Source organism: Fukomys damarensis, unplaced genomic scaffold, assembly GCF_012274545.1.
Source record: "Fukomys damarensis isolate Sample0158 unplaced genomic scaffold, DMR_v1.0_HiC HiC_scaffold_5, whole genome shotgun sequence".
Classification (NCBI taxonomy): domain Eukaryota; kingdom Metazoa; phylum Chordata; class Mammalia; order Rodentia; family Bathyergidae; genus Fukomys; species Fukomys damarensis.
This window is the reverse complement of record NW_022900917.1, coordinates 63,297,438-63,320,878: the sequence shown is the minus strand read 5'-3', so window position 1 is coordinate 63,320,878 and position 23,441 is coordinate 63,297,438. Positions and strand designations below refer to the sequence as shown.

The 23,441-nt window shown below is 50.3% G+C and overlaps 1 protein-coding gene across 1 annotated transcript in view; it reads right to left on the bottom strand.

Moving 5' to 3' along the window:
• Positions 1-23,441, bottom strand: part of Mical3 (microtubule associated monooxygenase, calponin and LIM domain containing 3) — a 213,500-nt gene that overhangs the window by 29,945 nt on the left and 160,114 nt on the right. The window contains exons 20-26 of the mRNA XM_010630661.1: positions 22,097-22,292; positions 12,228-12,469; positions 8,346-8,483; positions 3,552-3,665; positions 2,662-2,808; positions 2,042-2,130; positions 192-1,046 (exon numbers count right to left, since the gene is read on the bottom strand). Of these exons, the coding sequence (XP_010628963.1) occupies positions 192-1,046; positions 2,042-2,130; positions 2,662-2,808; positions 3,552-3,665; positions 8,346-8,483; positions 12,228-12,469; positions 22,097-22,292 (1,781 nt within the window). The remainder of the gene's footprint in view (positions 1-191; positions 1,047-2,041; positions 2,131-2,661; positions 2,809-3,551; positions 3,666-8,345; positions 8,484-12,227; positions 12,470-22,096; positions 22,293-23,441) is intronic.

Genomic DNA, 23,441 nt, shown 5'->3' with positions numbered 1-23,441 from the left:
TGGGCTGGAGGGGAGAGTGAGCATGGTGGAGTCCGAGGTGTTGAAACTCTGGCTGCCCAAGGTCTTCATGTTGGAGGAACTGCCGTGGAGGCCCAGGCCAGAGCTGCTGGACAGGTCCCTGCGCTCCTCTTGGGAGCTTCTCAGTTCTCTGTCAGGCGGTGACTTGGGAGTCAGCAGGGAGAGCTGCTCACCGTCAGACTTTGGCAGGCCCAGCGAGTGAGCATGGTGGAGTCCGAGGTGTTGAAACTCTGGCTGCCCAAGGTCTTCATGTTGGAGGAACTGCCGTGGAGGCCCAGGCCAGAGCTGCTGGACAGGTCCCTGCGCTCCTCTTGGGAGCTTCTCAGTTCTCTGTCAGGCGGTGACTTGGGAGTCAGCAGGGAGAGCTGCTCACCGTCAGACTTTGGCAGGCCCAGCCTTTTGGGAACAGATGGAGGTTTCAGAAGATGGAGCCCCTCGTCCTGAGGGGACTTCTCAACTGAGTAGGATTTTAGGGACAGTGGTTTGATGGCAGGTGAAGGGAAGGCGGGCTCGGGCCCCTTGTCCCGCTGCACAGGTGTGAGCCCCAGGCTGCGGCGGATCTCGGCGCTCTTCATCCAGAACTCCTCCACCAGGTCACTCCGCTTCAGAGCCTCCTCCACTACAAGAGGGCTGCCCAGCTTGTCCTTGGGGTCACCTTGGCTCTGCATGGGGAGGGGGACCAGAGGGGTGGATGCTTTTGCTGGGACAGGTTGGAAGCGAATGGGGGATTCAGTGGGGGATGGGATGGTGGTCTCTGAGGAAGGCTGAGGCTGGGAGCAAATGGGGAGCTGAGTGGAGGGCGGTGCAGAGGGGGCTCCGGGTGACAAGAGCTGTGAGCTGACTGGTGAGGTAGGTGTCCTGGCTTCCGGCAGAGCCACTGGCTGTGATCGGATGGGAGAGTAGGCAGCTTTCTGATTCACGGGGGAGTCAGCTTTGGGCTTCTCTTGGGGGAGCACAGGTTCAGGGAAGATGCGCTCTTCAGGGGATTTCACTTTGGTGGTGACGGAGGGAAGTGGGATCTGGGCTCCCTACAGAGACGGAAGAGAGACACTGTTAGGAGGGTATCAGGAGGCAGGAACATTCTTGAGGGAACGTTTGCTCTCAAAGGACCTAGTGTGGTGAAATAAATTCCTGTCTTTGTAGCTATTTTTGGCTCCAGAAGAACTTTCTCCATCTTCTGCTCTATTTGTTCAATGTTTAGAACTCCTCTACTTAGTCTAAATGAACTGACTGAGCTTTCAGGGTTTGGTTTGTCTCAAACACATCCTACATTCTTTGTCTGCTGTAATGAATACTGCCTGATGGACACTAGTGAATTCACTCTCATCCCAGCCAGTAATTCTCAAGGCCCAAGCCCCTGTGGTACCAACACAGCAACCAGCACTGCGGGAAGATTTCACAGCTATTGACTATAGTCTCTTTTACAGTCCATTATCTTTCCAAGGAACCTCAACGATGCACACAAATCCTTCTGTCACCCTGTTCCAGTGTCTCAAGAAGATAAAGTTCCTCCACCATGCGGAGACACTCTGAATTATGCTATGCTTTCTGGGTCGCTACATGCAGGGATTCCTCTACGATCTGTCCTCAGGATGGCATTTCCCAGACTGCAACACACAGGACATCCTTATGAGGTATTTACTTAGAATTCTCTGATGTGGTTTCTTTTACATACCACAGGCACTCTGGAGGCACATTTTTAATTTAAATAGCTTTATAGTTATTTTAACATTAAGACCATATATCTGCCATAATAAACCCCCGATTCTGTGAATATTATCGCTTCAGTTTAAACATAAATTTGCCTATCTTTGAGGAGGACTAAGCTAGAACCCCCAAGACCATTCCTACTGCCACTCTACTTAGCTCGAGGAGTGAACAAAGGGTTAGTTTTCCTCAGGATCAGTCTATTAGACTACTAAACTTCAATTTTTATGGGACTCACACCCTGATCCCTAAGACAGGAGTTACTATGTCCCCCCAGGGTCCCATAAGTTTCTTTTTCCCACAATGAATCTTAAACCTTCATCTCCATTGTGGGGCTGTGGGCTGGGGTGAAGAGAACAGCTTGTTCCTGAGGGGTCTGGATGGGGCTGGAGGCCTGGGAGGGACCTGAAAAGAAGAACACAGGGATCACAACATGAAAACAGCCCCACCAGCTCTGGTCACAAAGGGTCCCAGCGAGCTCTGTGGAGGGTGTCATACACCAGCCAACCTATGCCATGGTGGGAGAGTGGAGGTTCCACTGAGCCAGTGCAAGTGGCATCCCTGGACATGTCCTCACTGCTCTAGAGAGAACTGTCCTCAGAAGTGAGGGCACTCCTGGAAGGTGCTGCGCCAGGTGCCCATCAGTTTTTTTTGTGTGTGTGTGAAACCGGAGATCAAACTCAGGACCTTGAGCTTGCCAGGCAGGTGCTGGCGCCACTGAGCTAAACCTCTAGCCCTACTGTCAGTATCTTGTGGTGTGGAAAAGCCAGGTCCCAAAGGACAGAAGGAAAGGAGCTGCTTGGTAAAATCACTTGCAGTAGCCTAGGGCAAGTGTGTGTGTGTGTGGGGGGGGGGTGGCAGGACAGCAAGGAGGGGATCCTGGGCCATGGCATGCCTTCTGGGAGGTGTGCCTGCCACCAGCAGTGGAGGACCTACCTCTCTCTTGCCCTTTTGGTAAAGCAGATGGTTCCTCCTCCTCGTTTTCTGACACCCTCAGCTCCAGGTCTGCTTCCAGTTCAGCCTGGCGCCGCAAACGAAGCTCTGTTTCGGTATCTGATGGGATGTCATCAGACCAGTGCTGATCTGGTGGAGGCAGGGAGACACAACTCATGTACACCTTGAGACAGGCAGTGCTCCTCCTCCAGTTCTTTCTTCTTCAGGGAATGGACCCCTGGACTGCAGGGCTGGGGCTCGAGGTCTAGACCAGGTCCTGTGGTCCTGCTGAGCCCTCCTCTTAGCTGCTGACAGACCCTGCATGCTGGCTCACCCTAGCTCTTGAGCCACTCAGCCAAGGCACTCTCCTGATGCCAAAAGTGCTGCCCTCTGAAGCACGGGGTCTCCCAAAGCCTGAGAGGCTTTGTTTACTTTTCAAGTAGAGACCACGACACATGATATGAAGAGCAACTCCGGCTCTGCCTGTGGAGGACAGGCCTGATGCCAACTCCACTTTGCTCTGACCACAACCCACAGCTGAGGCCTGCATCCCCCCACCGTCTTACTTCCACTTCTGTTCTCATTTCTCTCCAGCCCAGTCCCTGCTTTTCTTTGCCTATTGTCAAGATTCTAATTTTTAAAATGTCCTTGTCTCCTGCTGTCAGTCGTCTGTTGGATTCAAGACCTGCAGAAAGGCTGAGATTCGCTTAGCTCTCAACCACAGCTCAACATGGGGGTGAAATGAGCCTTGTTTAAGTCACTGGCAGAAGAACCACTCCAGAGACTCACAAGAGCTTTTGCTTTAAAGCAGATGCTCTGCCTCTTCCTGAGCTCTAACCACTGTGGCCTTGTCCCCACAGGGGAAGAGGAGGTCACCCAGGTGAGCCCCATACCATCATCCAGCTCGGCGCCAGTGTCCCCTGGGTCCCCATTCTCTGCCGCCTCCCCTTCTATCTCAGCCGGTTCTGAGTCCTCATCTTCCTCCAGGTCATCCTCGTCCAACGGGACTATAAAACAGAGACAGTCAAGGAGAAGAAGAAAGCAGACAGACACACAGAATGTGCAGTCATGTGACAGCTACTGGACAGGCAGGGGATGCTCTGGAAACAGTGTGGGGGCTGAAAAGGGCCCGGGCCATTTCTCCATCTGAGTGGGCTGTGGAGGGAGGGGAGCGCTGGGAGGCAGTTGCACACCCTCTTCTCCCAGGGGCTGCTTGGTACAAGGGCCTCAAGTCTGCAGTGGTCAGAGGCGAGAGCTGCTGCACAGGCCAGGCCAGACCTAGCAGGCATCCAGAGGACCCCTTCATAGGCCATGAGTCATATAGCCTCATAATGACACAGTTCTACAGCCCAGCCCTGAGGGAGAAAACAGGTCCGGATGGTTTGGATAACCTGCGCATGGCCATACTGTTCAGCCAGGAGTCACATGGTGAATGACCGGCAGGACTTGAGGGCCCCACTCTACCGATGCTGGTAGGGGCTTTTCTTGTGAGAATAAGGAGAAATGTTCTGTCAAAGCATGTGGGGTTGGGCTGAAGGGATATGTAAAGTTCCTTTTCTGGACTCAAGAGGAGTCTTCCAGTGCTGCCAAATGAGACCAGGCTCCCTCCTGCCCCATCTGTCCAGCCTCCACTACTGAGCCTGTGCCACAGGGCAGAGGAGGAGCCATATGGGGGCTGCCGGGGCTCCTGGGGCTTCCTCTAGTGCTCCAAGCACAGCCAGCTCCCAGCCTCTCCTACAGTTTCATGCCAGGAGATGAGGCCGGAGGCCCAAGGCAGGCCAGGGAGCAGAGGAACTGCTGAAGCAGCCTGTCTGTCTTTCCTCTTTCTCTTTCCCTAACAGTGCTGGGGATGGAACCCAGGTCCTCACACCTGCTAGGCAGGGGCTCTGCTACTGAGCTATAGCCCCAGCCACTCTCTCTATTTTTTATTTTTTGGTACAGGGGTTTGAACTCAGGACCTTGAGCTTATGAGGCAGGAGCGGCACCACTGAGCTAAATCCCCGGTCCTTTCTCTTTTTAAACAGGGAAAAGAAAACAAAATCAATTACATGCCTAAGATACAGGAGTATTAGACTCCAGGTGAATTTCTTATAAACCTGTACTGCAAGTGGGAGAGGGCGATCTACATAATGGCCAGTTGTCCCACAGAGAAGTGTCTTCTCTGCAGCCCAGCTTTGCCACTGCCTCCAGCACCTCAGCATGGGCACAGACTGGGGGCAATGGTGCAGGTGACCAGTAAGGCCATTATAATGAGTTTCATTATAATGAAATTCGAAGGAACTTCCTTTGGGGATGAACGGGGGGAAGACTGTGACTAGGAAAGGCACCTCCAAGATGCTGGGCTATTTTATTTTCTGACCTAGATGTCAGTTACACAAGTTTTTCTTTCCTTAATAGTTCCTTAAAATGGACATGGTGGTGCATGCCTGTAATCCCAGCCCTTGGGGAGGCTGAGGCAGGAGGATCACTGCAAGTTCCAGACCAGCCAGGGCTACATAGTGAGTTTAAGGCCAATCTGAACTACATAGCGAGACCCTGTCTCAAAACAACAACAACAACAACAGCAACAGCAACAACACCTAAAAATAATTCCTTAAGCTGTATACTTATCTTTTATGCACAAGTAGAAGATGCTAGCTCAAATCTGGTTTTTAGAGAACTGTGTAACAGTTTGGGACGTACTAGACTATCTAGGGTTCAGGATGGGCGTGCTTCAGGCTACACTCTGGGTTGGTGAATGATTAATGCCACACTTGTCCTTTTGGGACACCAGAGCAGTCGCAGTCAGGGTCCTGCAATGCCAAGGTGCTACCTATAGTAATAGCATTTGCTGGGGAAACACTTGGGGAGACCACTCAGTTAATTCTGCAGCTTAAAGCTTTTGAGTGACCACCCTGCTTCTGGCCACTCATGGAAGACAGTTCATCGAGCTCCATGAAGCAGGACTTCTGAGAGGGACAAACAAAAGTCCCACTAAAAAGCCACAGGGTCTTCCATGGACCTCTCCTCCAACTTGAGCTTTGCACATGGGCAGCAAGCTCATCGCCGCACTACACCATGTCTGAGAACAAAAGACCTCCGTGGTCAGAACACGTCACACTCCTCTTCTGGATCAAGGCTCTGTGCCTGACACATTTGCTTGAATGAATCAGAGAGTGCTTGGCGTGGAAGTGGTCATCTCACACTGCTGCAGGGAAGTGAGCTGGAAGAGAGCCCTCCCGGGGCTCCCCAGTCTGCCCCTGTTAGCCTGTCCCTGTCCTGGACCCTCGGTCCTCCACAGGTTCTCCAGTCTGGAGGATCTAAGAAATGTCTGCTGTAGAGCCAGGAGGGGTGTGTGGGAGGGGGCAACATTCCTCCAGGACCTTGGAAAGAATGATTATTACAAATATTGAAAAACAAATGAAGAACTATCACAGCAACAGCAGCAGCAGCAGCAGCAGCAGCAGATGCCGAAAGAGATGCAGCCTGAGCGATGGTCTGGGGGATGGAATCCAGGTTAGAATGGAGAGCAGAGTGCTGGAAGCGGTCACGCGCTATGAAAGCTGGGAATGAGCTCCACTTCCATGGCAAGCTGGGGAGAAGTCCACTCCTTTGCCTGTCCCACCATCTGGGGTGTACACTGACTAGGGTCCCAGCAGTCCGTGTCATAGGCTGCCGACTCCAGGCCAGCTCACTTGGACACCAGTGGCACTCTCTTATGGCCTGTGATGGAGCCCCCATCCGTGTGTGTTTGTCCTGCCATGACCGAGGACAGTAGGCTGAGCTGGGAGGAGCCTGGTGGTAAAGAGCCACACGTGCCAGTCCATCCCAAAAGTACTGCTGTTCTCTGCCAGGAGGCAAAGGCACCCTTCCTCAGGCAGTGCTGGGGAACGCACAGAGTCTGTGCTAGTCACTGTGACTGGGGTGGGCACGGGCACTATGCAACACTGAGAGGGCAGAGGTCAAGGACACTGAACACCCTGAGTGGAACAACCATCTGCCCAAAACGCCAGCAGCTCTTCATGGAGGAATGTGTTTCCAGAAAAGTTTAAGACAACTAAGGTTTCTGGATTATCTTGTGGTGTAAGTGCTTAAAGAGACACCTGCAGCTCAGTCTGGAGACCCAGCTGATGGCACCAAGCTCTAGCTGCACAGCACACACCAGTGCGCTGCCCTGCTCTCTGCTCTGGTCATTTCTCATTACATCTACCTGACTTTTGCCCCTTTCCTTCTCTGATACTCCCATAGCTTTCACCCAACTTAATTTCTACATTCTTGAAATCTGTACAGAAAGCTTCCTTCAGCTGTGGCCTCTGTCCCAACCTAGGTGAGCAGAAGGCTATGTCTGTCCTTCTCCATGGCCCTGGAGTGTGGGAGGTGCTTCTGGCCCATGCAGGAAGGCTGCCGGGTGAGGCATGCAGTGCCCACCCACTTCTGGCTCCGCCCTCACATGCACCTACGGTGGGACCCGGGTTCTAGTGTTAAGGCACCAGCAGAGCCACCTAGAGAGAGAGGTTACTGTGAGTGGGGAAGATCCAACATCACCAGACTACCTCCAGAGACCGTCTCCAGCCAGGCCTGCACTGCTGCGCGGCGTATGGAGGGGAGGCCGGGCACTGAATTTAAAACAGATGATAAATCAGAGTTACACAGCAGTCAGTGTTCCCAGTGAAGAGGGCTGGGTCAATCCTAAAGTCCAAACATAAGAGAGGCTGAGACGATGTCACAAACACAGGCCTGTCTGGCACCAACAAGGGGTGATGATCCACTGGGAGCATGTGTGATGGGCACTCAGGACAGGGAGAGGGGAGAGAAGCCTGAGGAAGGTGGCAGAGCTGTCCCGGTCCAGCTGCGGGCATCTACAGTGCCGCAAAAGTCATCAGTGGAGGCCGGTCTTGCCTCCTGGCAAGATCTGGGGCTGCAAGGAAGAAATGTCCCATGAAAGGCTGAGCTTCTTTCCTCAGGGCAGGAAGCACCCTTTTGTGAACACCTTTTGTAGGGGCTGAAGAACACACAAGGCTAAGGGAGCCAGAGGAAGAGCAAGCTGACTCCAACGTGCACACCTGGAGGACGAGCAGCTGAGAACAGCACGCAGCCACATCCTCCAGACTCCTCTCTCTTTTACGGCTATTTCTTAAAACTAGCCTGAATAGGGCACACTTTCATCTGATTGGCAAACAGACCATCTCGGCTGAAATCTACAGTTGACAATGACACGGTGACTTGAGAGCCTCCCTCATACACATCTCTGTTGGCTTCACTTCTAAATACGCTCCCGTCCTCTGCTTCCCATGCACGGTCACGTCAAGCCCACCGGCCAGGGAAAGTACCAGCATCTCTACAGGGTGGATGAAGAACCTGCCAGTGAGCGGGGGGTGGTGGTGTGTGCCCGTAATCCCAGGACTCAAGAGGCTGAGGCAGGAGCAATGGTTGTTCGAGGCTGTTCCTAGGTCAAGTTTGTATTACTGTCTGGCATCAGTGGAGAAAGACTAAAACCTCTTATTCCATAAAGAACTTTACATATCCTTGAAGGAGAGGCCAGGGCAGCTATCAGATTAACACTGGGTTAACATCTCATATGGGCTCCTGTTTTGATCAAACGGGTGGCTTTGCGCTAGTAGGAAGGTCCTCTGCCATAGCGGGAGGGGATGGAGGGTGGAGGTGCTCGAGGCACACCCACACACAGGCCTGGGTCTCCAGGCAGTTACCTCTAGAAGTGGAGGACTCGGAGGTCAGGACCATCCTCTCCTCCTCCTCTTTCTCACGAATGTGTGTCCAGTGCACATCGGCCTGGATCGCCAAGGGATCCGCTGGATTTATGATCTGCTGTAGCCTGTGGTTCCCAGCTAAGTGACCAGGTTCAAAGGATGGAAGAGATAAGAGGGAGCAGGGAATGAGAAAATAAACAGTCAAGGGGAGGAGAGGACGAAACACCAAAGGAAAGGAAACAGAACAACAGTTACAGTAGTTGCCAGGAGCAGTATGAATTAGAAAGTTAAAAATCGAGAATGCGTGCTGCCCCACGTGCAAGCATGTATGGGGTTCAGTTGGATCTAATCATTTTAAGCTTAATATATACTACTAATTTCAATAAAGAGAATTGCACAGTCCACCTCCAGATACAGAGTCTAATGCTCTTTTCATCCTAAGGTGCACCTGAGGAACCCAAATGCCAAGGTGGAGAAAAAGCAGATTACAACTGGCCGCCGAGGGCCATCCCTCCAAGGGGTGTGGACTCAGCTGTCACTAGCAGAGTAGAGATCTGCAGGAGACATCACCTGCGGCCACGTGGCAAGATGCTTACCACCACCTGCCAGGCTGACAGCTTCTCCTCTGAGAAATGATGGGACAGAGCCAGCCCACTTACACGGGACAGAAACATACTCTGGGTACTTCAGCGATTAGCTTCTGCAGGAAGAGCTGCTATTAGACAAAGTTCCCCTTCTCCAAGAGGCCTCATGCTGCATGCCAGGTCTGGGATGGGGACACATGGGAGGATGATGGAATCAGAGGAGGTGGAGGCCAGGAGAGAGAGCAGGACTCTATCCTGTAAAACCCCAAATTTCTGGGGGTTCAGGGCATCCTTTTCTAGAGGAAAAAGACTGATAACTCTGCTTTTTCTGTGATCAAAGCCTTTTCCCTTAAAACCTCACTTGGTGCCCCTGGGAGCTCCCTGGACACGAGACCCGGTTCCTCTGCTAGATGCAAACTCACCAGCGATCCCTTCCGGTTATCCCTGCTGTCAGAGCTGATGGACTGGCATGCAGTCCCTGTCCTGTGGGCCCCCTGTTGTTAGTGCTTGGATCATGCCGCACAGTGGGGTTAAGATAAAGGGGCAGCCGTGACTTGTGGGACGGGGACATTATGTGGGGAGGAGGGTGGCTGTTTAGGCATCAAGAGCAGGTGCCACCCAGTTCGAAGGGCTCTGGGGCTCTTGCCAGGAGCCGCTTCCTTCCAGAAGTGTTTGTTCCCCTCCCCTCAGCAACCTAACTGGGCAGTCTAGCTTTGTAGTGTCATGACAACCTCTTAGCTTGGAGCAGGGGAAGCGACATGGGCAGCGAGTGCCTCAGTGTCAGTGTGGATGCCAACTGCTGTCTGTCATGTGAGGGTGTTGACCTCACAGGCTCCTGATTGGAGCTGCTGGTTTTCACAGATTTGCGCAGTTCCCAAGGCTGCCCTACGTGTCTCTATGATGCTGGAGGGGCCAAATCATAGCAGTCATCTTAGCACTGGAGCATGGGCAGCTTAGAACTGGGGAAGGTAAGTGAAAGAGAAAAAGGCGGTGCCTTTCTTTACCTTTGAAGCAACAAGAGAAGAGTGAGCCTCCTCCATGAGTAACATCCTGCTTTCTGCTTAACACACACAACCTTGGGGACTTAGCAACGGCACGAAGCCGGCATTTTGTCCTGTCTCAGAGAAATGCTAACGGCACCTGTGAAGGTGATGGAAGAGCTGTGGTCATGCTGCGAGGCTCTCCGTCTTAGAGAAGAAACTCAATCTTAATGGTAAGAACTTGCAGCAAAAGCTACAGGGGTAGAGAGGAGGCCACGTTCCACACACTCTCCTGCAGGCTTCTGTGGCTGTCGACCCACAGGCTCCTCTGCACTTCTCCTGGGAAGGCTGGGCCCTGGGGAGGCACCAGTTAGGTATATGCAAAGCCTATGGAATGTCTCTTCACAGACCTTTTCATGTGGGACCTGCTCTTGGGGGCATATTTTGGATCGTTACTAGGGAGCTAGGGTAAAGGTGGGCAAGAGGCAAAGTGGGTACCTTTACATGTACCCGTTTCTTCTTCCTTTGAGAGATGCTGGAGCCACTGGCTTTGCAGGAGTTCTCTGTCCCAGGGGCAATACTCCCCTTCTACAACAGGGGGAGCCAGACACCCACCAACAGCATCAAGAATCCCGCAGGGGGACAAACAGAGAGAAAAGGGAATAGAAGGAAGGAAAGAGGGCAGAGTTATCTTCAGCTACAAGGCAGTAGTGTCTGTTGCCATCCACACAGGTATCAAAGTCTGCCTCCCAGAAGACAACACACACTCCAAGCTGGGGACACAGGGTTCCACCTGGGAATGTTTAGAGTAGGGCTGAATTTGTTGGTATGTATTTTTCTAGTTCAAACTCTGTTCCCTACAGGTATGGTCTTGCCTTTAGGTCCAACATCGGGATACTGTCCTCACGAGAGAAAGATGGCTGCACTCTTCCAAAGAGGGAACAAACAAGCTCTGGCCCTAAGCTGTTTCAGGGTTAATAGCCACTAAGCATTAATGGTCACATGGAGATAAGACTTCTGGGCTAGTACGAACAAAACACCCTCCCCTGCTTCAGACATGAACAGGCTCGCGCTCTGACAGCAGGGACATGGAGGTAGTGCTGAGCCTCTGAGATGCAGCTGAGTGGAGAGAACTCAGGTTCCAGCAAGGGGCGGGGGCTCTTTCTTACACAGACCTCACTTGTGTCTCATGAAACTGACTGGCGGGAGCACAGGCCATTTCTGCAGTGGATCCTGCCCCAGCATGAGCCTCCAACTTTAGAGGGGAGAGAGGCTCGGCAGGGAAGCTTTCTAGAAGCTTCTGAGGATGTGCTCAAACCCTGAAGACTCAGACCAACGCCAGGGCCTCTCCCCATCCACCTTGCCTTGTCAGGATCAGGGCCTTAGATCCCTCTAGGGAGTGGCTTGGAAACATGAGCCCTGTGTCTGGGAAGGAAAACAGGGGAAACAGCCCCTGGGATGGGCCTGAGCAGCATGTCAGATTCCAGGAAATGCAAAGAGAAGCCCAGGAGCAGCAGGGCAACTGTGTGCCAAGTCTCCCGTGTGGTGCAGCATTAATCTGCTCCTCTGTCTCATTCCCGGGGCCCAGGAACGCGAAGGCCTGTGTCCTTGCTCTCAGCGCCATGCCCACAAGAGATGGAGCATGGTGGACAATCCAGTCTCCACCTGCCTTGGTTTCTTCCTCACCACCCCATAGGTCCCGTGTGTGGCCAGGGAAGGGAAGAACGATCATCTTTCTCTACACAGGCAGGCAGAGGGACCCAAAAATTGGCTTCCTTGTACTGGTGGTCACAGAGCCAGAGAGAGGTACAGAATCAAAAAATCCCATGTTCAAGACAAGAGAGTATTTCAGAGCCAACTAAAATGACTGACTACTGAACCTAAGTTCCTTCTAGGACTTATAGCCCCAAGAACTACTCTAAGTATCATTGAGGGAACCTCATCCAATGGACAGCTAAGCTCACAGCAGCCTCCATCATCCAAGACTAGGAATCAGGGACTCTTCGAGAAAACTCCATTCCCCTGCTTCATTCTAATTAATTTCTCTAATTGAAGGCAAAAAAGAGTGAATGAATGGAATAAATAATCTGCTTTGAATAGTCTTTGTATTAGTCCCTGACTGCTACTTCCAATACACAAATATCAATGTGAACAATGGAATTACGCCCACTGCCAGGGGCTGTCCTGCGTCTAAGGGTGGGATGGCAGGGACAGGGTCTCAGGCTCTGCGAGAGGCGCCTGTGTGACTCTGAGCCACTGACACCTCCCGGATGCATAAGTAGGACAGGGTCAGGGCTGGCAGGAGAGACTTTTCTAACCTTCACTGGATGGTTCCTCTTCCTCCTCCTCCTCTTCTTCATATTCTTCTTCTTCATCCTCCTCCTCCTCTTCCCCAGGCTCGAAGCTCTTGGAGGCCTCCAGCTCTTCTTCACTCCTTCCTTTCAGAAGGGCGTGGATCCGCACCGCCTCCTTCCAAGGAACACCGCCCAGGTCCGAGGTGGGCAGCTGGTCCTCCTCCTCCTCTTCTTCCTCCTCTTCTTCCATCTCTGACTCAGAACTGCTGTCAAAAGCAACCACACGGTCGAGTGAGGGAAGGACGATACGCGGAAGGGGATGGTGCAGAGCCAAAGCGTCCTGGCAAAGCACCAGCTGAGCATGTCCCGCCTGTCCAGGAGAGAGGGATGAGGGGAACAGGATGCCACACAAACCTGAGTGAGCACCCACACAAAGCCCACAGAATACCACGACCACAGAGTCAGGGTTCACAGAGGCCTGGAGGGCACAGTGGGAGTGATGGACTGGTTTTGCTATAAACCCATAATCCCAGGCATCCAGAATGGAGAGAAAAATCCTCCTTCACCCTGAACCACTTGAGGAAGTCAATTCTACGCTACTTGGCTCGGTCAGTAGCTTCTCGGGAGAACCAAAGCCTGGTGGGGATGGAGAAGGAGCTGCAAGAGGCTGCCAAGCAGAGTGCTCTGGGCCAGGGCTGGAGGAAGCAGCTTCTAGATTTCATGGGCTCCCTGAAACTCCACCATGTGCCAATCCCTGAGCTGCACACATAGGCAAGTGGTAGGCAAGGTCCTGCCCACTGCACACCATGGCACAGAGGCCGCCAGGAAAGGCTCTGCAGACACCTGACACACCCAACAAGCGGCTACTCTTCACACCTGAGCCCTTACAGCCCATGCCCGCTCAGTTCAAGGTTTGGCACAGGCTGCAGTGTGTGCGAGAATCTACAGAAGTCAAAATCCAACCCCCACCTTCTAGGATGTCCCCTTCCCGGCCCTGCACAGGAAGAAGACAAGCAGCAGGACATGAATAAAATCCCACCCCCTTCAGTGCTGTGTGCTCCTCTAGCAAAGCGAAATAGTTTGGTAATTCCCAAAGCATCTTTTTCAGAAGACTCTGCCCTCTGTGAAGAGTGGCACGTGCCCGGGCCGGGGATGATGTGGCTGTCACAGAGAAGCTCAGTGGAGTGAGTGCCAAGTCCATCCCAGCTTCCTGTGAAGGTGGGGTCGTCTCTCTACCCAGGCAGTCTTCCTCCCAGCCCTGGGTGTGAGAGGGCATAGCCCGTGCGCAGTGGTTAAGACCATAGTATTTGCTCTGAGTGCTATGGTGCTGTGTAGTGGGGACTGTAACCTTGACTTCAGGGAGATAACCTCTAACTCCCAACCCCATGTTCTCCTGAGACCACAGGACATTTGCTGGCCTGGGGCCTGGGTGGAGTCTAATAATGGGACCCAGGGAGATGACTCCCTACAGCCTGTTCTCTCTCTTTTTCTTGAAGTACTAGGGATTGAACTCAGGACCTTGTGCTTGCAAGGCAGGCTCGGTGCCACTGAGCTAAATCCCCGGCCCCCAGTCTGTACTCTTAATACGGGAGGTGGTGAACCAGGAAGATCAAGGATATGGTCTAGGGTACAGGTTTTAGGCAACTCAGTACTGGCTGACTTAGAGACTGAGATAACCACGTGGATTCTCAAACAGACAATACGCTGCCTATGTAAGAGTCACAATGAAAACTTCAAAACACCCAGCCTGGTACGAGTGATAATCAGTGTGTACTGTCAAACACCAACAGCAAGAAAGCAGTGCTGCCTGACTGCACGCAAGCAGGACAAGGGAAGCTCCAAGTTGGGTAGTTTCTTAGATTCTACCTATGTACTTCTCTGCTTGGCCACTCCCTCCCATGCGGCTCTGCTGTTCTGGTGATAAGACCTCAGGAGGTCATGGAATACCTGCCTCACAGGAGTGCTGTGAAGATCAGGAACCACTCATTCTCAGCATACCTGTGTTATACTCTGGGGGTTCTAGCTCTTCACTGGCTTGTTGACTCATCTATACAGTCATTCATTCAATAAACATTTCTGAGTACCCACTAAGGCTAAGCCAGTAGACAAGAGACAGAAGAGCTGGCTCCTTCTTGTAAGTTCAGTTTGGTAAGTCCTGCTCTCCATTCATTCACTCGAGAGAAATTTACTGAGTGTCTTCTACTTATAGTGCACCTGCTTAACAACATTCAGAACACAAAGATGATCTAGAAAAGATCCTCATTCCCAGCTGGGCGTGGTGGCACACGCCTGTAACCCCAGCACTTGGGAGGCTGAGGCAGAAGGACTGCGGCTAGTTTGAGGCCAGCCTGGGCTACATTGTGAGTTCAAAGCCAGTCTAGACTACATAGTGAGACACTGTCTCAAAACAAAAACAAAAATAAAAAGAGCTTCATTGCCAGAGGGAGATAAGACATCAAGATGAAGCAAGGCAGAGCAGAAGTGCAGTAGGCAGGGGGCTAGGTGGATGCAGTTTAAAACAGGTAACATAAGGATTGGACCATGGAGAGCTAGGCAGCTGGGTTTTCAATATTTTCTTTACCTTCATTAAATTTGCTCTGCCTTTGTTTTTGTTAGTTCATTTTCTCATTAATGACTAACCCAGTTCATGTCATTTCATACTGCTCAAACATGAAATACAGATGAGGAAGCCTCAGTGCTCATCTTAAGCCTTCAGAGAGCAGACGGAAGGGAATCCTTCCCTCCTCTGTGGCTGAGTGTGACCCTCAGCTTGTTCAAGGCTCCCCCATGGTCAGCAGGCTGGAAGGACCCGGGCTGCAGCCTCCTGGGAGAGGCCTCAGCACAGGCGTGTTTGTGCCCGTGCCATGTCATGGGACTTTTGTACTGTGAATGATGTGGTAACAAATAAATCCTGTCAGGAAGATAATGAGGCCCACTCATGGCTATTAGTGCCACTCTGGCTAGTTTTATGACACCTTAATGACTGTGAGAGCAAGTGAGGCACATAGGATATGCAAAAAGAGAGTGGGAAGGTCAACCCCTGCCTCTTTTCATAAGCTCCTAGCTCTGCCTACTTCCAAGAGACTCTGTGACTCCCTCTGGGAGACCCAACACAGGCCGGGTAGGCTTCCTCTTTGTATGCAGAAAAAGGAAACTCAGAAGGTGCAATAACTGGTCCTTTCCAGGGTGCCATCTTCACAGGACTTGGGCAGTTTCTGGGGCTGGCCAGGCCACCTACATCATGCAAGATTCAAGGTATAAATCCAGCATGGCAAGGTTCATCCAGCATCCTTGGCTGCCCCAGGTCCTGAATCTCTGGGTGCAGGGGAGGGAGGAATCTGTAATGAGGCAGACTCCCTTGGACTACAGCCTGGAAACTTAGTAAGTAGAGACAATCACTATACCAGGAAAAAAAAAATACAGATGACCAATTTCTTCTTCCCTGTGGGAAGAAAGGGCATCTTATCAGTGTACAGTCTTATAGTAGAGATGAGAGCCAGAAAAGCCAGCCCTTAACATTATCTTCCTCTCACAGCAGGCATCTGTTTTTGCCCTGGAACAATATGGCATTTGGTGAGACTGATGTGGTCTGCACCCTCTTGGGGAAGGTACTGGGCTGCTCTCTCCCTGGAGTCCTTTATACAGGACCCAGTGCAGCTGAGGCAGGTCGAGTGCACAAGGGGCCACAGTGAGGGCAGGGCAGGCCTACCTTGATTTTGGAGGTGTTATAGAGGACACCAACCAGAGATACCTTTCTAAAGCCTGTCAGAGGAAGCTATTTCCTAGACTGACAAAATGGAATAAGAAGCAAAATCCAACAATATGTTGTACACAAGAAACACACCTAGTGCAAAAAGAAGCCCATAGACTGAAAGTGAAAGGATGGAAAACAATTCTCCATGTGACAGGAACCCAGAAAAAAACAGGGGCAGCAATCTTATTTGTAGACAAAGCAAATTTCAAACTAAAACTGATTCTAGAGTTATTGATGTAGGACGGTACTGTGTCATGCCTCTGTGAATGTAAAATATCTAGTACCTGCTTTATGATATGTAGTAGTGACCGTGCTTTATGAGAGCTATATTTAATGATATTACTCTAGAATGTTCTCTTTCCAGATGATGATTAAGATGCTAATAAAAAAAAAAATGGTGCCAGGTACCACAATAGCAACAGAACTGTGCTGTTTTCTGGATATTATTCTTTTCTTTGTTTTTTTGTTTTTGATTTTTTAATGGAATGTGCTGAATGTCTATAATTTTGTTCAGATGACTGCAGAACCTGGAAAAGCTGTTGCTGCTCTTGATGCATAACATACTGCTATTACTGGTCTTTTTATATAAATATAAATATATACATATATATATAACTTGAATTTTTGGAAACTTTAACAGTGCTCTCAACTTTGGAGAAAGTTATCCCAATTTACTGGGTTGAGTTGGCAATGTACAGAAATGGACAGCCATATTGGTCTAGAAATGTTAATTTTTAAATTTTTTTTTTCCCATTTGTATGGGGTAACGCACTGTATTAAATATGTAAGGTCATATCTACGTGGGTTTGATTACAGAAACTAATAAAGTGTTCTCTAAATAATGGAAAAAAAAGAAGATAAGACTACAAGAGCAAGAAGCAATTTAAATATGTTAAGGGACCATTTTCATCTTCAGAGTTAAGGTTTATTTTAATCTTACATCATTGCCTTTTCTCTTTTACTTTCCTTTTTAGTTTTATTTTAGGATTCCCTATTTTTAATGTTCATACAGAGATTTCTTTAACTGAAATACCGAATAGTTTCTCTGCTGTGAAAAACTATAATAGTACACAGGATCCTAATGAGATAATTAATAATGTGAAATAGGAAGTAAAGGGCTAAAGGTGTAGGGAAAGTGGAAAGGGTAGGGGAAACGTAATAAGGGAGAGGAAAAAAATATGAGAAACTGAAAAAATGGAAATAAAGTGTTTGTAAATGGGGAGGGGAGGAAGGGGTGAAGGGAGGGCAGGGACAAGGGGAAAAAATGAGAATCAAGACCTATCATGTAAAGGTACAGGATCCCAGTAATGAATGTAACTGTATTGTATACCAAGATTGTACCAATAAACTCAATAAAAAGAAGAAGAAAAAGAAGCTATTTCCACTGGAAGACTGTATAGCAACAAACCCTCCCTGCTACAATTTATACACAACTATGCACCTCAAGGTGCCTTCCCTCTGTTCTCTCACAGAGATGGTCTCAGTGAGCCCTGGCAGGAGGAAGCAATGCCAAGCTGGAGGACTAGGACCCTACAAAGACAAGGTCTCTTTATTTTTTTTAAAGGTTTCTTAATTTAACTGAGCCAAGTGGAGGTTCTGCCTATGTGGGCAGTAACAGCCAAGGTGACAGTCTCAGGGGAGGCCAATGGAGCCTCAAGGATGGACTCTGCTGCGTGTGGCACTTTCTCTGTTAATTCTTTTTTTCTGTTTTTGGTTAATTTTCTCTGCCAAGGCACTTACTTTGGATTCATTCGCTCAGCTACACTCCAGGGTACACTTTTCACTATAGGCTGAACATTCGTAAAACTCGAAGGCCTACAATTTTCCAAGTACCAATATGATTCTCGAAAAATTTGGACTTTGGAGCATTTCAGATTTCAGAGTTTTGAATTTAGGATTACCCCACTGTGAAGTCTATGGAAATATGTCACACTCTGAAAAACTCTGAAATCTGAAACAGTTCTGGTTCCAAACATTTCAGATAAGGGACAGTATTTTTCCCATTTTTACAGATGAGGAAACTGCAGCTTAAGGAATTGGACCAAGGTGTGAGGAGGGTCCCATTTCCAGTGACAGCCACACAACCTTCTTTGGTGGTTCTCCAAGAACCTAAGTGTGGTTTGGTGCGGCATTCAGGGCAGCAAGCCCAGAAAGTGTGTTGTGATCCAGGCCCGGGATCTCCCCTCAGAAGGTGTGAATAGTCACTGAGGTAGCCCCCACCCTGCATAAGGCAGGCTCCATATGGGGCCCCCTAAACTCACGGGCAATTTTCAGAGGAAAACGGGACTCATGGCTTCCGCTTCTCTAACCAGAGACTGCAATCTGCTGTCCTGCTCGGCCATGCCCTTGGTCCCACCTGCCCTGACAACCCCGTGAACACTCCACTGCTGAGCAGGTGGCAGAAAGGTACATCGACCAGCAATCTAAACACAGTAGAAATCTCTTTGTGCTCAGCCAGCCCAACATCCTATCACCTGCAGCTCACGTTACTGCCTCTGTGGGGAAAGGGGCGAGGCAGGAGAGGAGCAGGCAGGGATTCCTGTTTATTCACTGTCAGCCCTCGGACATGACTTCCTTGTGGTGCTATTCTGATGGAGGGCTGGCCAATCAAGGGATCCTTCAGCAGATGGATACCCTCTCTGCAAACAACCTCCCTACTCTGGCACTCACTGATGATCCTTTAGAGCCATAGATCTGTAAACACTAAAAGACCAGCAGCTGGGCACTGGCCACGCTGGCCTCCTTGCTGAGCAAATCCCTTCCAACAGGCAGTCAGTAAAAAGCTGTGCTCAGATCCCAGAGCTGGTTCTCTTCTGTTTTTGGCCACTTTGTCTTGCCATAAAAAATAGAAGTGCTGTTTCCTCACTCTCCTCCAGCAGGCAAGCTCCCACTCACCTGGGAGGAAGGTCAGGCAGCTGCCTAGGCCTAGACGGCTACAGACTCGTAGGTGCCTGTGTGTACTACATCATGAATCTGTAATGAGACCCACCCAGGATGTCTGTTAAAAGCAGACTTTCCTTGGGCCAGGGATGTAGCTCAGAGGCACAGCGCCTGCCCGGCAAGCCCAAGGCCCCGAGATCAATTCCCAGTACCAAAAAACAAAAACAAAACAAAAACACTTTCCTGGCCTCTCTGTCCACATCTTCAGGGAGGGACTAGGAATTTGTTTTTCCTAAGTGTCCCAGGTGGGGTTTGTAGCCAGGGTAACTTGGAAACTTTAGAGCAGCACCTGGGAACCGTTTAAAATGAAAACTGCTGAGCTTTACCCCACAGTGTGGGAATCAGTATCTCAGGCCAGCAGCTGCTCTTCAGCAGGGCCTCTGGGTGGTTTGGATATGACAGATCTGGTCACCAAGGAGGCAGGGCATGGTGAGTTTGGACCAAACCTAATTTCTGACATTTAACCTACCATTTAAGGGAACCAATGCAAAAATCCCTGGCCTGCCACCTGCACTCTGCGGGGACCTATAAGACACAACAGTGACAGCAACTGCTCTCCTTCACTTGATGACCACCGTGTGCCAGATGGTGTCAGCTGCTTTATTTGATTTATTCCTCAGAGTAAGTTATGAAGGACAATGCCCTTTGCAGGTGAAACTGAGGCACAGGGCAGGGGATTTAGAGCTCAGTGGTCCTGCTGCCTGCCTTGCAAGAGCAAGGTCCTGAGTCCGATCCCTGGTACCAAAAACAAACAAACAAACAAACAAACAAACAAACAAAAAAACCCTGAGGTACAGAGCAGTTAAGTCACTTGCCTCCCTTTAGCAGGTAGTACAGCTGGGGTTTGAGTCCAGGTCTGAAGTTGTATTCTGAAACATCACACTCACTGCCTTCCACAGCAGGTGACTTCAGCGAGTCTCTTAAACTATGGAATGGGAGTTCCTGGGCTGGAGTGGATGAATCCTTAAATCCATGCCATTTCTCAACTTCTGGTCTCACATCTCTTCTAGGAGCACTGAGGACAGAAGGGGCACCTACTTCCTGCCTGGTACTGTGGGGAAAGAGGAAACAAGGCTCGGCCTGTTTCCTGTGGCAAAGCCTGTAGCTCCTTCCTCTGGGCTCCTCACTTTCAAGAGATTATTTTTCACTCTGTATAGCACCTGAAGCAAATAAGTTATTGTTATCATCATTGCCTTTTTCTAAAAAGATCCTTTCTAAATTTTTTCTTTTTTGTGGTGCTGGGGATGGAACCCAAGCTGCATAGAGGGTTCGGCAAGCACTCTACTGCGAGGCATATCCCCGGCCCTTGCCTTTTATTTAATCCAAATTTAAAAGACAAGGCACTTGCTGTGCCTTATAGATGCTGACTGATTTCATGTTTAACTCAGATGCATCCTCCACTCTGCTCCAGGGTTTATCAGCACGCTGGGACATATGGGCTCCCCCTCCCCACCATAGGCTGGTGCTGAGAGTGCACCCCCATCTGAACGTAGGGTGGGGGGACCACAGCTCATGGGTGCTCTGGATGTGATGCTGAGTTATGTGACAGTGACTTGCAATTACTGAGGCTTCAGAACTGCAGGTATCAAGGAACAGCTACCCTGGAATGCACAGGGGAACTTTCTGTGGGGCCAGCCTGGAGTGGTTCATCCAGGGCGTGTCTACAAAAGGGCAGGAGGTGGGATGTGGCTAGAAGGAACTCTGCCCAGCAAACACTACTGAAAAACGTTCTTAGGCCTTACAATCAAGTGTGCTGCTCTCTTCAGCTCCACACATCCCTCTATCACGACTGCGAAAGTGCCCGGTGCACCAATCCTTAAACTCAGTGAACCAAATGATGGCCAGCCTTTCTTTAGTTACCCTCCCCGCTTAGCAAACGCCCATCTCTACTGACACTGGAAGCTCGGAAGGAAAAACAACAGACGCTGGACTCCTGTAGGGGTCAGAGTGTGCACAGACCCAGAGATATCACCCAGCTAAACAGAACTGAACACTGGAACTGGCTAAGCATAAAACCACTTGCTTGTGGCCCCTGGGGCACCCCAGATTTCTGCTGCCCCCATCTTTACTTGCAGTAACCCAAAGAACACACAGAGATGTGAGGGGGCTTCCCTGAGACTGCATAGTGAACTCGTGGGTAAGTTACCCCCATCGATACCCAGGGCTCCTCTGTGGCACCTGACCCTCAGTCACACTCTGCTTTATGTCTCTTTTTCTCCCTGTGTGAAAATCTCTTCCTGTCAATGAATTTGTAAGCAACAGTCTGTGGCTTAGGTCTTTTCTGTTACTTTCTCAATGATTAACAAACTGCTAAAGACGTGGTATACATATTCAATTAATTTTGTGGATGTGATTTTTACTGGCTCTGCCCTGTTTAGTGAGAGATACCTGCATTACAGACTACAAGGTGATATGACAGTAATATTAACTGCTGATGCTGACTTAGATATAAGACAGACAAAATGGAAGGGAACAGATCACGGGCAGCAGGAAAACTGAAAAAATCCTGGGTTTGGACCCAGGGAGAGTCGGAATCTCAGTTGCTACCCATTCCCTTACCCATCATGTGACAAAACACACGTTCTTGTCTACTTTACAGATTCCTGTGAGGATGACCAAGTGTAAATAGTACCACACCAAATAACTCACAGGTAAGCTGGTTGTGGTGCTGCCAGCCAGCAGTTGGAGCACTCCAGGAGTCTGAGACAGGAACACCACAAGTTCAAGCCCAGCCTGGGCAACTTAGTGATGTTTTAACAAGACTATGTCTCAAAAATAAAATATAATAGATCAAAAAGGACGGTAAACACAGCTCACTGTAAAGGCCCTGGGTTCAATCCCCACTACTGAAAAAACCCAAAATAACAACAAAAAGCCAAAAAGACTCCTAAGTGCTTACCTGTGCCGAGTACTGTTTTACACACTATATACCTATCTGCCCACTTAACCCATACACTGATTCTGTAAGGAAGGCACTAGTATTAGCTTCATTTTTCCGGATGAGGGACCTGAGCATAGAGTAGTTACATAACTGGCCTAGGGTTGGTCCCACAGCTGGAAAGCAGAACAGTCAGATCTGACCAAGACAGCCTGGCTCAGATGCCACGCTGGACAAACTCCGACAGCGTATTCAGCGGGGGCTCTGGTGTGGCCACAGCCCTGGGGAAGCAGTGGCTGTGAGCCACTGGCACAGGCTGACCTGCTGGCCACGTCCTCCTCGGTGCCCTTGTCCAGCACGCTGCTCAGGTTGTGCTCGGCCTGTGTCTCCTCTGGCACCTCCTCCAGCTCCTCTGCCCGCTTCACAGACCTCCGGTAGTTCTCCAGCTCAATCCTCTCCGGAGTGCCCCTCAGCCTCTTGGCGACGCTGGGCTCCTCCAGGCCATTCACGCTGGAACCTGCAGGATGAGCAAAGAGGATAAGTTCTAATGGTGCAGGAGGGACACTGCACAGCCAGTGTGGGACAGAAGGCGACGGCATATCTAGGCATTCAAGGCACGGCCATCACTTCTGAGGATGGTATACCTCCTGTGAAGTCAGAACATGGGGCAGAATGAAAATCAAAAGGTCACAAGTTTGACGGAGGCTGGGAGGGATGTTGGGGTAAATGGCAGAATGCCCTAGGTAGGAGGAAACAAAGACTTCATGTCCACATGTGCTCCCTGATCACCCCTGAGCCCTGGGCTGTGTCCAGGAAGGAGACCCCTAATCAGCAGATGTGACAGAGCAGAGGTGAAGGGGACACGAGTGAGAACTTCAAGAGCTCTTTTCTTCTCAGCCAAGAAGCACTCATGGGGAAGGCCAGGGACAACCTGATGACCAGTGACACAGCCAAGGTCCATGCGCCTGGTGACTCCACTCAGGGGTCCAGGTCAGCTCCTTGGCTGACCTCTCGAAGCCACAGTGGCTTTGCCTGTCTCCCATGGTCAGATCCACAGGTAAGCACTTTTCACGGAACAAGGACAGCGAACAGGGGTGCCAGCCCCTCCACTACCTGGTTGTTAGGAGGAATAGAGTCGAGTATAAGGTTTGGGTAAGTGGCGCCCACCCACCTGTCTGACACTAAGGCACATTTCCCCTCTGTAAATAGTCAGCCATTTATGGGGTGACACTAGAAGCCCCAGGAGTACTCTGCTCCAGAACCCTTGCACTCTGGGTCTGAAAACTGTTGATCATCTCTGCCTGGGTCAGTCAGGGTCCTGAGCTCTAAAAATGGCAGCTTTCAGAATTCACTCTTTCTGTACTAATATTCTTTTGTGTATTTTTGAGAACCACTACGCAATCATGGATTTAAAAAATGTTGGATTTGACTCTAACTCTTTAGTCTCCCTTAATCCAAACGGGTTCCTGAACTCCCTTATTATTGTGATCATTCCTTCCTGATGCCCCTATTGTCCCAGTTTTGGTTAGAGGAAGCCCACCATATATTCTGTGGAGTGCCCACTGCAACATGATGTAGCACACAGGTGAAGAGTGAGGCAAATCCAGCGACTGGCTGAGGATCTTAGAAAAATGATGTAACTGTTCAGAACTCAAGGCCTGGTCTA